The sequence below is a fragment of the Equus asinus genome, chromosome 25, assembly GCF_041296235.1.
Source record: "Equus asinus isolate D_3611 breed Donkey chromosome 25, EquAss-T2T_v2, whole genome shotgun sequence".
In the NCBI taxonomy this organism is placed as follows: Eukaryota; Metazoa; Chordata; class Mammalia; order Perissodactyla; family Equidae; genus Equus; species Equus asinus.
The window spans coordinates 11,490,565-11,505,332 of NC_091814.1; the positions used below are offsets into that span (position 1 = coordinate 11,490,565).

At 37.2% G+C, this 14,768-nt stretch overlaps 1 protein-coding gene across 1 annotated transcript in view; it reads right to left on the bottom strand.

The window, feature by feature from the left end:
* The window catches only part of RNF115 (ring finger protein 115), a 73,301-nt gene that overhangs the window by 33,524 nt on the left and 25,009 nt on the right, over positions 1-14,768 (bottom strand). Inside the window, exon 4 of the mRNA XM_014867026.3 lies at positions 6,650-6,861. Coding sequence (XP_014722512.1) covers positions 6,650-6,861 — 212 coding nt within the window. The remainder of the gene's footprint in view (positions 1-6,649; positions 6,862-14,768) is intronic.

The window sequence follows — 14,768 nt, forward strand, 5'->3', positions numbered from 1 at the left end:
AACAGGTATTTCTTTGATAAAGTACAGTAAAATGTTAACGGTAAAGACTAGAAGGTATCTGTGTGAGAGGGACGGTAGGCTCCGGAACAGCAGTGTCCAATAGGACTTTCTGATGATGGAAATGTTCTATAATCTGTGCTGTGAAACATGCTAACTACCAGCTATCTGTGGCTACTGAGCCCTTGAAATGTAGCTAGTGTGACTGAGGAATTTTGAGTTTTAACAACTTTTTTTATTGAGGTATAACTGACATATAACATTACATTACTTTCAGGTGTACAACAAAATGATTCGATATTTGTATATATGGCAAAGTGATCACAATAAGTTAACATCCATCACCATACATAATTATAATTTTTTTCTTGTGATGAGAATTTTTTTTTTGGAGGAAGATCAGCCCTGAGCTAACATCTGCCACCAATACTCTACTCTTTTCACTGAGGAAGATTGGCCCTGAGCTAACATCCGTGCCCATCTTCCTCTACTTTATATGTGGGACACCTGCCACAGCATGGCTTGACAAGCAGTGCATAGGTCTGCCTCTGGGATCTGAGCTGGAGAACCCTGGGCCACTGAAGCAGAGCGTGCAAACTTAACTGCTACGCAGGCTCCATGATGAGAACTTTTAAGATCTACTCTTTTAGCAACTTTGAAATATACGATACAGTATTATTAACTATAGTCATCATGCTGTACATTATATCCCCATGACTTATTTATTTTATAACTGGAAGTTTGTACCTTTTGACCTCCTTCACCCATGTTTCATGCACTCCAACCTCCCCATTTCTGGCAAGCACCAATCTGTTCTCTGTATCTATAAGCTTGTTTTTTTTTCAGATTCCACATGTAAGTGAGATTACACGGTATTTGTTCTTCTCTGACTTCTTTCATTTACCATAATGCCCTCAAGGTCCATCTATGTTGTCACAAATACTAAGATTTAGTTCTTTTTTATGGCTTAATCATATTCCACTGTATATATATATATATATATATATATATATACACACACACACACACACACTACATTTTCTTTATTCATCTATCAGTAGACACTTACGTTGTTTCCATGTCTGAAGTTTCATTAACTTTTAATTAATTTAAATTGATATAACCACATGTGGCTAGTGACTGCCGTACCAGATAGCGTAGTGGTAGATTCATAAATCCCTGGGTCCAAGTCCTGGATCCACCACCAATCCAAGTTACTTTATCTCTCTGACTCTTGGCATATTCTTGTATAAAATGAGAATAGAAATAGCACCTACTAATTCATATGGATTAAATGAGACAAGCAAATTAAGGATGAAGCACAATCCTGCGCATACAGCAAAGATTTTTAAAAAAATTAACGTTTATTATTCCTACTAAAGGGAATCCACAAGATCAAGAGCTACCATGTGTTTTGCTGACCATTCTATCCCCAGGGTCTAGTATATGCACCCCAGCATAAAAGACATTCAATAAACATTTTTTGCTGAATGTTCTTGCAGTCACAAGACTCTACATTTATTCCTAAGCCCACTGCTCCAGTCTGTTGAGGTCTTTTTGAATCATAATATCATTCAATGTATTTTATATTCCTTTCAGTATCTTCTGAAATTCTGATAAACATATCACCTATATATTAATCTGAGACATTAATAAAAATGGTAACCAGAGACCTATATCATTAGTTTTATCATTCTTTAATTTATCATCATTCATTAACTGGTACTAATTGAAAACAGACATTCAATTCAGCTTCATTTTCACTCTGTCAATTTATCTCCATCTTGTCCACAAAGGTAGTAAGTATGAGAGCCTTTTTATAAAGATTAGATTATGCTAAGAAGGAAAGATAAAGAGAGAATACTCAGGGAAGTAAGAAAAAAGCAGAGAATAACCTACAAAGGAGCCCCTATCAGACTTTCAGCGGATTTCTCTACAGAAACCTTACAAGCTAGGAGAGAATGGAGTGACATATTCAAAGCTTTAAAAGATAAAAATCTTCAGCCAAGAATACTCTATCCAGCAAGAATTTCCTTCAGATATGAGGGAGAAATTAAATCTTTTCCAAACAAAAGTTAAGGGAATTTGTAACTAAAAGCCCTCCACTACAAGAAATCCTCAAGAAGGCTCTCATACCTGAAAAAAGAAAAAAGGGAGAAAGGGGTCACAATCCACAGACTAGGGAGACCGATGGATAGAACCAGAACAGGATAGCAAATATTCAACTACAGCATTAGGGTAAAGGTAAGGAAACTACCAAAGCAAGGACGATCTTATCACTCTAACTACAAATTCATAACACGAGTTGGAATAAGAAATGACAATAATTATTTAGGAGGGGAAGAGCAAAGGGTCTAAATCAGTATTGGTCAAGTAAGTAAGAGACCACCAGAGAATAGACTATATTAGACATGAAATTCTAAATACAAACTTCAAGGTAGACACTAAAACACAGAACAGAGTCACAAATCATAAATAAGGAAAAATCTAAGAAACCCAGCATAAGAAATTGCAGTATTAAAAGGGTAGGCTAAAGCACACAGGAAAAGAAACTCAGGAAATCCAGATAACAAGCAACAGATTGACAGCATTAAGTCCACATGCATCAATAATCACTCTCAATGTAAACGGATTGAACTCTCCAATAAAAAGACACAGAGTGGCAAAATGGATTAAAGAATAAGATCCAACAATTTGTTGCCTCCAAGAAACACACCTCAGACCCAAGGACAAACACAGGCTCAGGGTGAAGGGCTGGAGGACAATACTTCAAGCTAATAGCAAGAAAAAAAAGGGAGGTGTTGCAATTCTTATATCAGACAAAGCGGATTTCAAAATAAGACAGGTAAAGAGAGACACAGAGGGATCAAATATATATAATGATCAAAGAGACACTTCATCAAGAAGAAATAATGCTTATAAATATCTATGTACCCAACACAGGAGCACCAAGATTCATAAAGCAACTATTAACAGACCTAAAAGAAGATGTTAAAAACAACACAATAATAGTAGGGGACCTCAACACCCCACTCACATCAATGGACAGATCATCCAGACAGAAAATCAACAAGGAAATAATGGAGCTAAATGAAAAACTAAAACAATTGGACTTAATAGACATATATAGATCACTCCACCCTGAAAGAGCTGAATACACATTCTTCTCAAGTGCACGTGGAACATTCTCAAGGATAGACCATATGTTGGGAAACAAGGCAAGCCTCTACAAATTTAAAAAAATTGAAATAATAACAAGCATCTTCTCCGATCATAATGCTATATGGCTAGAAATTAATTACAAGAAAAACGCTGACAAAGGCACAAAGATGTGGAGACTAAACAACACGCTACTGAACAAGCAATGGACCATTGAAGAAATTAAAGAAGAAATCAAAAAATACCAGGAAACAAATGAAAATGATAGCATGCCATACCAACTCATATGGGATACAGCAAAAGCTGTATTAAGAGGAAAATTCATCGCAATACAGGCACATCTTAACAAACAAGAAAAATCCCAAATAAGCAATCTTAAACTACACCTAACTGAACTAGGGAAAAAAGAACAAATAAAGCCCAAAGTCAGCAGAAGGAGAGAAATAATAAAAATCAGAGCAGAAATAAATACTCTTGAAGCGAAAAAGGCAGTAGGAAAGGATCAATGAAACAAAGAGCTGGTTTTTTGAGAAGATAAATAAAATTGACAAACCACTAACCAGACTTACAAAGAAAAGAAGGGAGAAAGCTCAAATAAACAAAATCAGAAATGAGCGAGGAGAAATAACAACAGACTCTGCAGAAATACAACGGATTATAAGAGAATACTACGAAAAACTATATGCCAACAGAATGGATAACCTAGAGGAAATGGATAAATTCTTGGACTCCTACAATCTCCCAAAGCTCACTCAAGAAGAGGCAGACAATTTGAACAGACCAATCACAAGGAAAGAGATTGAAACAGCAATCAAAAACATCTCAAAGAATAAAACCCCAGGACCAGATGGCTTTCCTGGGGAATTCCACCAAACTTTCAGCGAGGATTTAATACCTATCCTTTTCAAGCTATTCCAAAAAATTAGGGAAGATGGAACACTTCCTAACACATTCTATGAGGCCAACATCACGCTGATACCAAAGCCTGACAAGGACACCACAAAAAAAGAGAACTAGAGGCCAATATCACTGATGAACATAGATGCAAAAATTCTAAACAAAATTTTGGCCACCAGAATTCAGCAATTCATCAAAAGGATCATCCATCATGATCAGGTGGGATTCATACCAGGGACACAGGGATGGTTCAACATCCACAAATCAATCAACGTGATACACCACATCAACAAACAGAGGAATAAAAACCACATGATCATCTCAATAGATGCAGAGAAGGCATTTGACAAGATCCAACAGCCATTTATGATAAAAACTCTGAACAAAATGGGCATAGAAGGAAACTACCTCAACATAATAGAGGCCATATATGACAAACCCATGGCCAACATCATACTCAATGGGCAACAACTGAACGCCATCCCCCTGAAAACAGGAATGAGACAAGGATGCCCTCTATCACCACTCTTATTCAACATAGTACTGGAGGTCCTGGCCAGAGCAATCGGGCAAGAAAAAGGAATAAAAGGAATCCAAATAGGGAGGGAAGAAGTGAAACTCTTGCTGTTTGCAGACGACATGATCTTATATATAGAAAACCCCAAAGAATCCATTGGAAAACTCTTAGAAGTAATCAACAACTACAGCAAAGTTGCAGGGTATAAAATCAATTTGCATAAATCAGTAGCATTTCTATATTCTAATAACGAACTAACAGCAAAAGAACTCAAGAACACAATACCATTCACAATCGCAACAAAAAGAATAAAATACCTTGGGGTAAATTTAACTAAGGAAGCGAAGGACCTATATAATGAAAATTACAAGGCCTTTCTGAGAGAATTGGATGACGACATAAGGAGATGGAAAGACATTCCATGTTCATGGATTGGAAGAATAAACATAGTTAAAATGTCCGTTCTACCTAAAGCAATCTACAGATTCAATGCCATCCCAATCAGAATCCCAATGACATTCTTTACAGAATTAGAACAAAGAATCCTAAAATTCCTATGGGGCAACAAAAGACCCCGAATTGCTAAAGCAATCCTGAGAAAAAAGAACAAAACAGGAGGCATCACAATCCCTGACTTCAAAACATACTACAAAGCTACAGTAATCAAAACAGCATGGTACTGGTACAAAAACAGGCGCACCGATCAATAGAACAGAACTGAAAGCCCAGAAATAAAACCACACATCTATGGACAGCTTATCTTCGACAAAGGAGCTGAGGGCATACAACAGAGAAAAGAAAGTCTTTTCAACAAATGGTGCTGGGAAAACTGGAAAGCCACATGGAAAAGAATGAAAATGGACCATTCTTTTTCACCATTCACCAAAATAAACTCAAAATGGATCAAAGACCTAAAGGTGAGACCTGAAACCATAAGGCTTCTGGAAGAAAACGTAGGCAGTACACTCTTTGACATCAGTATTAAAAGGATCTTTTCGGACACCATGCCTTCTCAGAGAAGGGAAACAATAGAAAGAATAAACAAATGGGACTTCATCAGACTAAAGAGCTTCCTCAAGGCAAATGAAAACAGGACTGAAACAAAAAAAACAACCCACTAACTGGGAAAAAAATATTTGCAAGTCATATATCTGACAAAGGCTTAATATCCATAATATATAAAGAACTCTCACTACTCAACAACAAAAAATCAAACAACCCGATCAAAAAATGGGCTGGAGACATGAACAGACATTTCTCCAAAGATGATATACGGATGGTCAATAGGCACATGAAAAGATGTTCATCATCGCTGATCATCAGGAAAATGCAAATCAAAACTACACTGAGATATCACCTTACACCCATTAGAATGACAAAAATATCTAAATCTAATAGTAACAAATGTTGGAGAGGTTGCGGAGAGAATGGAACCCTCATGCACTGATGGTGGGAATGCAAACTGGTGCAGCCACTATGGAAAACAGTATGGAGATTCCTCAAAAAATTAAAAATAGAACTACCATAGGATCCAGCCATCCCACTACTGGGTATTTATCCAAAGAGCTTGAAGTCAGCAATCCCAAAAGTCCTGTGCACCCCAATGTTCACTGCAGCATTATTTACAATAGCCAAGACATGGAAGCAACCTAAGGGCCCATCAACAGACAAATGGATAAAGAAGATGTGGTACATATATACAATGGAATACTACTCAGCTGCAAAACAGAACAAAATCATTCCATTTGCAATAACATGGATGGACCTTGAGGGAATTATGTTAAGTGAAATAAGCCAGCTAGAGAAGGACAATCTGTGTATGACTCCACTTATATGAGGAATTTAAAAATGTGGACTAAGAACACTTTAGTGGATACCAGGGGAAAGGTGGGGTGGGGGGTGGGCACAAAGGGTGAAGTGGTGCACCTACAACATGAATGACAAACATTAATGTACAACCGAAATTTCACAAGATTGTAACCTATCATTAACTCAATGAAAAAAAAAATTAGATTATGCTAATATGTCTTTCATTGAAACTACTCTTAAAGAGAACTTAAAAAATAACTTTGTACTCACCCTTCAATAGCTGGGGATCTATCAGGACGAGTACTTCCTCGTGATCTGTATCTCCGAGTCACTGGCAGCCGTGGAGGCCGACTTGGTCCCCAGAAGTCAGTGTGAGTTTGGTGACTCCTCTCATTGGCTCTATTATCTTGGTCCAGTGGATTACTACTTAGAAATGGTCTAAAATCTTGGAAAAACATAGCGTGGTCCAAATGGTCCCAGAGCTAGCAAAAACAGGAAATAAACCATGTTACTCGTTTCAAGAACAGGGGAAAGAGGAAACAGAAGAAATACTGCAAAAAGAGAGGAATAACTTTTAACACTTCAAAATTCAACAGCTCCAAACTTAAAAGTATATGTCTCCCCAATTGCATGGAGGAGAAAAGAGAAGTCTTTAAAGTACATGCATGGGGGGAAAAAAACTCACATATTGAGAAACTTAATTTCCTTCATATAGAAACAACAAGCCAACAGCCTTAACAATGAGCTCATATCCACATGCCTTTGACCAGTTTCCCCTTCTGAAATAAAAACATGAGCCAAAGGTGATCACAGAGTTGTACAACCATAATCTATCATTTAGATCAACCTGTGAGAACCTTGTGTTTTGCCACAACTAAGATTTAAATAAAATGGATATATTTACACACTTGTAAAAAAGCAACACCATGGGGCTGGCCCGGTGGCACAGCGGTTAAGTGCCCATTTTCCACTTCTCGGCAGCCCGGGGTTCACCAGTTCAGATTCCGGGAGAGAACACAGCACCGCTTGGCAAAAGCCATGCTGTGGTAGGCGTCCCACGTATAAAGTAGAGGAAGATGGGCATGGATGTTAGCTCAGGGCCAGGCTTCCTCAGCAAAAAGAGGAGGATTGGCAGTAGTTAGCTCAGGGCTAATCTTGCTCAAAAAAACAAAAAATTAGGGAGTTTGTTTAGGTTTGTCAATATTATGTTATTTTTTGGTTAATTTTTCCAGTTTACAATTTGCTTCTTGATTTTCAAAGATGTTTCCTCCTTTTTAATTAAAAAATAAACAATAAATGCATTATTATAAACATGCAAACACAGTAGAATATAAATATAAACTGCAATAGGGCCAGCCCCGTGGTGTAGTGGTTAAGGTTTGTGTGTTCTGCTGCAGTGGCCCAGGGTTCGCAAGTTCAGATCCCAGGCGTGGACCTAGGACCACTTATCAAGCCAAACTGTGGTGGCATCCCACATAAAACAAAGGAGGATTGGCACAGATGTTAACTCAGCGACATCTTCCTCAAACAAAAAGAGGAAGATTGGCAATGAATGTTAGTTCAGGGCCAATCTTCCTCACAAAAAAAAGAAAAAAAAAAATATATATATATATATAAAGTGCAATACGGTCTCTACCCACTCAGTGGTGACCCCCACCCCTAATTCTACTCCCCTACCTAGAGGCTAATTTGGTGTGTAGAATTCCAGATCTTTAAATATCTGTGTGTATACACACACAAACTAGGTTTTGTAAAAAAAATACGTACATACACCCATTCATTCATTCAACAAATACTTGTTGAGCATGTACTATGTCCCACCCAATCACTTTCTGGGAATTGTTAAGATACAGCAGTGAACAAAATGTTAGGAACAAAGTACTCTGCCCTAATGAATTTCATTTTCAAGTGGCAAGAGAGAGACACTCTTCCTCCCTCCAAAAAAAGGGGAAAGGAAGGGCTGGCCCGGTAACGTAGTGGTTAAGTTTGTGTGCTCTGCTTCGGCCACCCGGGGTTCACCGGTTTGAATTCCGGGCGTGGACCTATGCACTGCTTATCAAGCCATTTTGTGGCAGGTGTCCCACACATACAGTGGAGGAAGATGGGCACGGATATTAGCTCAGGGCCAGTCTTCCTCAGCAAAAAGACGAGGCTTGGCAGTGGATGTTAGCTCACAGCTAATCTTTCTCAATAAATAAATAAACAACAACAAAAAAAAACCCAGACTTTTAAAAAAGGGGGTGCAGGAAACTGTGTATGTTAGAAAGGGATAAATGCTATGGAGAAAAAAAGGGCTGATATTGACTCAGAACATAAAGTCATATCATTCTTCTCAACAGCAGCATAGCACGAATGTTTTATATTTTATACAGTCTTTAACATTTTTTATTATAATATATAGTATGTGATACATGAGAAATAACCTAAATAAATGAGGTATAAGAAAATAAAACAAATACCCATGTAATGATCTCTTAGCCCACATTACCAAAGCCACTGAAATCCTCATGTGTGCCTCCTCCCCCAATGTCCGGAAGTAACCATTATCCTCAATTTTTTTATCATTTCCTTGTTTTTCTTTGCAGTTTTACTACAAATGTACACATCCCTAAATAAAATGTATCTTATAAATTATGAAAGTACCTTACATGTTGATGTACTCATTTTCACACACACTTTATGCCATACATTTTAAAAATCTCTTCTCCTCTCAATACATATCTGGATTGTTTACAGTTTTTTGCTATTACAAACAGTCAGTGTGAACATTCTTACATACGTCTTCTGCTGCAGAGATAGAGGAGTTTCTCTAATAGTGGTCTGTACAACTTTATATGGTCTACACATCTTCAACTTTACTAGGTAATGCCAAATTGTTTTCCAAAGTGGTTGTACTGATTTACAGATCCACAAAGAGTGTTTAAGACTTTCCACTGTACCAAATCCTGGCAAGCACTTGGTATCATAGGACTTTTGTCGTTGTTTTTACCAGTCTGCTGGATAGAAAATATCTCATTGTGATGTTTTTGTTGTTGTTTTTTGGTCTTGGTATATAAGAATCAATAGCAGGGTTTATTTAAAATGCACGTTCTTTGGCCCTACTCCAGAAAGCCCAAAAGACTCACTTTAGCATTTCTTATATGGAAGGTCTGTTAGTAATGAACTCCCTTAGCTATTATTTATCTGGGAATGTCTTAATTTCTCCTTCATTCTTGAAGGATAGTTTTGCTGGACTTAGAATTCTTGGCTGGCAGTTTTTTTCTTTCAGCACTTTAAATATGTCTTCCCACTGCCTTCTAGCCTTCAATACGAACCCAACCTTGAATTCTTAGGACAAACACAATGTGGCTTATGATACATTGCTGGATTCTATTTCAGGCGTTTTGGGTGAACTTCATGTTCATGAGTGAATTGGCCTGTAAATTTCCTTTTGTGTACTATCTTAGTCTGGTTTTGCTATCACGTTTTATTAGCCTCATAAAATGCAGTGGGAAGCATTCCTTCTCTTTCATATGAACATTCTGTAGCACAGAAATAGAATTACTGGGTATAAGCATTTTAAATTTTGCCAGACAGTACCAAACTACCCTCCGAAGGGCTATACCAATTTAAACTCCTACCAGAGTACAGGAGCTTACATTCTCCCATACTCTTGCCAGCATTGTTAAAAAAATTTTTAATTCTAATATCTAATCTGAAGAGCAAAAAATAATATACACACTAAAAACATCAATAAGATTTCTCTAAATACTAGTGAAATAAAGCACCTTTTCATTTTAACTGCCATTTGTACATTTTATCATATCAGACTTACTTTCCTCTGCTTTCTAGTGACACCCTCCATCTGTTAGAGATCATGGGTTTCTAGTCGGAAAAGTGGTCTACAACAAAACCCCAAAGTAAATGCAACATTTAAAAATGCAAAACTATACCTGCCTTCAATAAGTGAAAAAGTATAAGCAGCATCCTCATTGTTCTCCATCATCCATCTCACTTAGGTAAACCATACTCGAAGAAATCTACGATTCCCTTACTGTATGAATAAAGTTCCACAATGTTTGCTCACAGAAAAGAACTCTCAGTGTAATCATTATTTTCATTATAAATGATGTGAAAAGTATGGGGCCAGCCTGGTGGTGCAGTGGTTAAGTGCACACGTTTCCCTTAGCGGCCCAGGGTTCGCTGGTTTGGATGCCGGGTGCAGACATGGCACCGCTTGACAAGCCATGCTGTGGCAGGCGTCCCACATATAAAGTAGAGGAAGATGGGCATGGATGTTAGCTCAGGGCCAGTCTTCCTCAGCAAAAAGAGGAGGATTGGTGGCAGATGTTAGCTCAGGGCTAATCTTCCTCAAAAAAATAAAATAAAATAACAATAATAATGTAAAAAGTAGGGGCTGGCTCTGTGGCCAAGTGGTTGGGTTCGCACACTCTGCTTTGGCGGCCCCAGGTTTCACCAGTTCAGATCCTGGGCGCGGACATGGCACTGCTCGTCTAGCCATGCTGAGGCGGCATCCCACGTAGCACAACCAGAAGCACTCACAACTAGAATATACAACTATGTACGGGGGGGCTTTGGGGAGAAGAAAAATAAATAGAAGACTGGCAACAGATGTTAGCACAGGTGCCAATCTTTTAAAAAAAAATTTTTTAATGACAATAATGTAAAAAGTAAATATTTGAAAATTTTGACTAGAAGAAAAATCAAGCACCAAGATAATAATATCAATAATCTGCACTGATAATTACATAAATTATCACATCTAACATATGTAAAAATTCTGAAGGAACTCAATCTTAGAAGCAGCTTCAACATCGGCATGAGGCATTTTGCTACTTGTCTGGAAACTGCAAATTAGTGCAAAAGAATAGTAACTAACAGTCAATGTATTTGTCCCAGAACAATAGTGCACTCTGACCATAGAAAACAGGATAAAAAAGCACACCACACAAATTTATACCAAATCAACACTAAGGATCAGAATAGCTTCAGGTCATTCGCTTCTGAGCGAACTTAGACAAGCACAAGAGAAAAAAACAGCTCATACAACAAAACTGGGTATTCAGGGCATGACTTACATAAGGAGAAACAAACAGAGAACACCACCACAAACTTTCGGTGAAACATTGAAAAGAATCACAGAGACAGTTTATTTGACATGTTTTGTCTTGAAAAACTGAAAATGTTACTTTGACTGGAGATAAAGACAAGACTTCTGAAAATATGTGGGCTGAAATATTTATTTCAATATAAAAAATAGGATAGACAATATCTTCCATTTAGCTGAACTTGCTATAAGCTAACCACAATCACATCAGCACCTCTTAAAATACTACCGTCTATCCCTCAAAAAGTTAAACAGTTACCATATACCCAGTAATTTCACTCCTAGTTATATATCCAAGAGAACGGAAAAAATATGTTCACACAAAAATCTGTACACAAATATTCACAGCAGCATTATGCATAAGAGCTAAAAAGTGTAAACCACCCAAATGTCCATCAACTAAGTGGATACACAAAATGTAGTATCCATACAATAAAATATTATGCAGCCATAAAAAAGAATGAAATACTGATACATGCTACAATATGGATGAACCTTGAAAACATTATGGAATATGGGAGATTTTTCATTTTTAAAAAAATCTCCTAATGTTGTTATAATATCTTTCAGGACAAAACTTGAAAGGAAATATATGGAGAAAGGGAGATCTTAGAATAGTAGGACACTTAAACATCTTTTTTATTGCCATTATAATACTGAATGTGTACTAAAACAAACTTTATTTAAAAAAAAAATAAATCAGACTGCTCAGAGCACCCTGCCCTCTTGTGCAGACCTGGGAGCTCTTTTTCCAGAAAGCCATCTATCTTATTTTCTGCTAATTTGAGGCAGCAGCCACAGCCACCCCTGCACTGAAGTGATCCATTCAGGTAAACTGAGACTCTCAGATCAGATGTCTCACTGGCACCAGGTCATGGTGAAAAGCTCTCAAGTAATCAATGAAACTCTCAGGTAGCCATGGGCTCAATTCCCCCAGGTTATCATCAGGGACCTCAGTATAGCAATGGCCAATCTAACCTCTCTAAAAACTGCTGGCAACATTTTTAGATTCACTCTCCACTGACCCTCACACACTACTCAAACATAGCTCCCATTTAAATGGCAACTGTCCTCCCACCCTCACTCCATTTTCATCCACTCTCTCTCTACATCCCAGATCCACTTAAAAAGAAATCAACACTGATTTTGTTAGAAATTTTGCTTGGACTAAGCCTGGTCTAATATATGTAGAACTTTAGCAACTCAACTATTAGTAAATATTAATTATAGAAATAACCTCTTCATTGTACAAGCAACTCTGGCTGAAGAGAAATAGAGCAAAATTGAACATAAGCGCTAAAATTACCAAGTAAAATATAAAAAAGAATAAATTTGGTTTCTATATATAATTTTCTACGTTTTTCCTCCAGGGACATGGGTCTAAAACCTTATAGCCTGTGAATACTATCTTGAAATAGTTTTTCTCACCTCTTTGCTTATCTAAATTCCCCATTCCCTATAAGTGTCCAGTACTTGAAGCCTTGTTTTACCTTCTCCGTGAAATCTTAATAATGGCTAAAATTTATCCAGCACTCACTATGTAGCAGGCATATTGGCCTATAAACCTGGCATGTATCAACTCATTTAACCCTCACAACAACTCTATGAGGTAGGTGTATTTTCCCCAATTTACAGACAAGGAAACAGAGGTACAGAGAGATTCTAAGTAAACTTGCCCAGGTTACATAGCCGTAAGTGGTAGACTCAGGATTTGAACTCAGGCAATCCAGTTCCAGGCATACAACTACGTCATTTGACCTCTCTTCCTGTAGACTTTAGTCTTCCCAAAGATTGCAGCCCACAGAATCTCCCCCTTCTACTATGCTTGTGATATACACCCCACAATAAGTCTATTATACTCTCTGTGCACTCTTTCTTGTTTCCTTATTTGTTTCATGTGTGTCTGCACTTGCTCCCCAACTAAATTATAAGTTCCTTGCAGGCAAGGCAATCAGGACATTTGCTTCTTGCTCCTACTTCTGAAAGAGTGCTGTGTATAAAAGCATTTGATATGCAATCCTTAGCTGATTTTTTAAAATTCCTGGCAACTTCTACAATATACAGATTTCTATAAAGACAGATTTTTTCTATTTTTCAAATGCAAAATATCATTTAAAAAGGAGAAAACGGAAATATTCAGGCATGATGACAGGGGAATTCTATAGAGGGAAAACTAAGCATCATCATGCCCTTGCTAAAAACCCTACAGAACATGAAGTCACAGGCTATGATTCAGCAAAACACCTGAAGGATAGCTCACGCCATCAGTGTCAGATTTAGCATTACTAAAGTTAGGAAACTGACTACATATATTTATTTTTCTTCTTAATGCATCTCCTCCTAGTGAGTCATATCTATAAAACTGACAGACTACTTCCACTTCCTAAGAGAGAACTAACCCTTAAGGAAAGTCAGATAAAGTTTCTTCTGCATATGCATAACCATTAAGTGACAAATCTGTGTTATCAGGAATAGCACACACAGGGGAAAAACAGGGACTAAAATCAGAAAGGCTTCCAGGCCTGGCAAGCGGAATAAATTTTAAATAATGTTTTTCAATCCAACAAAATAAGAAAATAAAAATGGGAGTTCAAAGACATGAGATGTCTTGAACCACACGCTAATCAATCCATGTAACGAGGGAGTTGAGAGTTAAAAAAAAACTTAATACTGGTTATTAAAAAGTACTACCACAGAACCTAAGTAAAAGAAAATGCCCTTAACAAAACAAGACTATTACCCAAACATTTCATCAAGTTTCTTGACTGTAAATCTAACAACATAAAAATCTGGAGGGCTACAGATCTTAAGATAATTTTCAGAGGATAAAAGAGAGAGGTTTACAGCTTTATGGGCTTCTTATTGAATACCAATTTTTAAATACACTGCTAATACAGTTTTAGTTTACACACAAGCAAATACCAAAAAATTGTGCACTCTAGGCACTTGAGCTATCTCTGGAAAAGGCTAACATGATCCTGAGACACAAAGAAATTCTGATTATGGGATTTAACTCTTGTTTTTTGTTTTTGTTTTTGTTTTTGTTTTTTAGCATCCCTTAGCTTTCTACAGCCAAGCAAGTTCCGTGGCAACAGAAGCAAAAGCAAACCCATGTTTTCTGTAAGGCTGAGCCGGTCTGTCCTTTATGGGCTATAGTCTTTAAATGATTAAAAACAAAGCGTATCTAATGCTACTGAATTGTACACTCAAAAATGGTTAAAAAAAATTAAGAGATTTTAAGTCAATGGATAAAATGAAAAAAGAAAACTACTCTGAATTTAA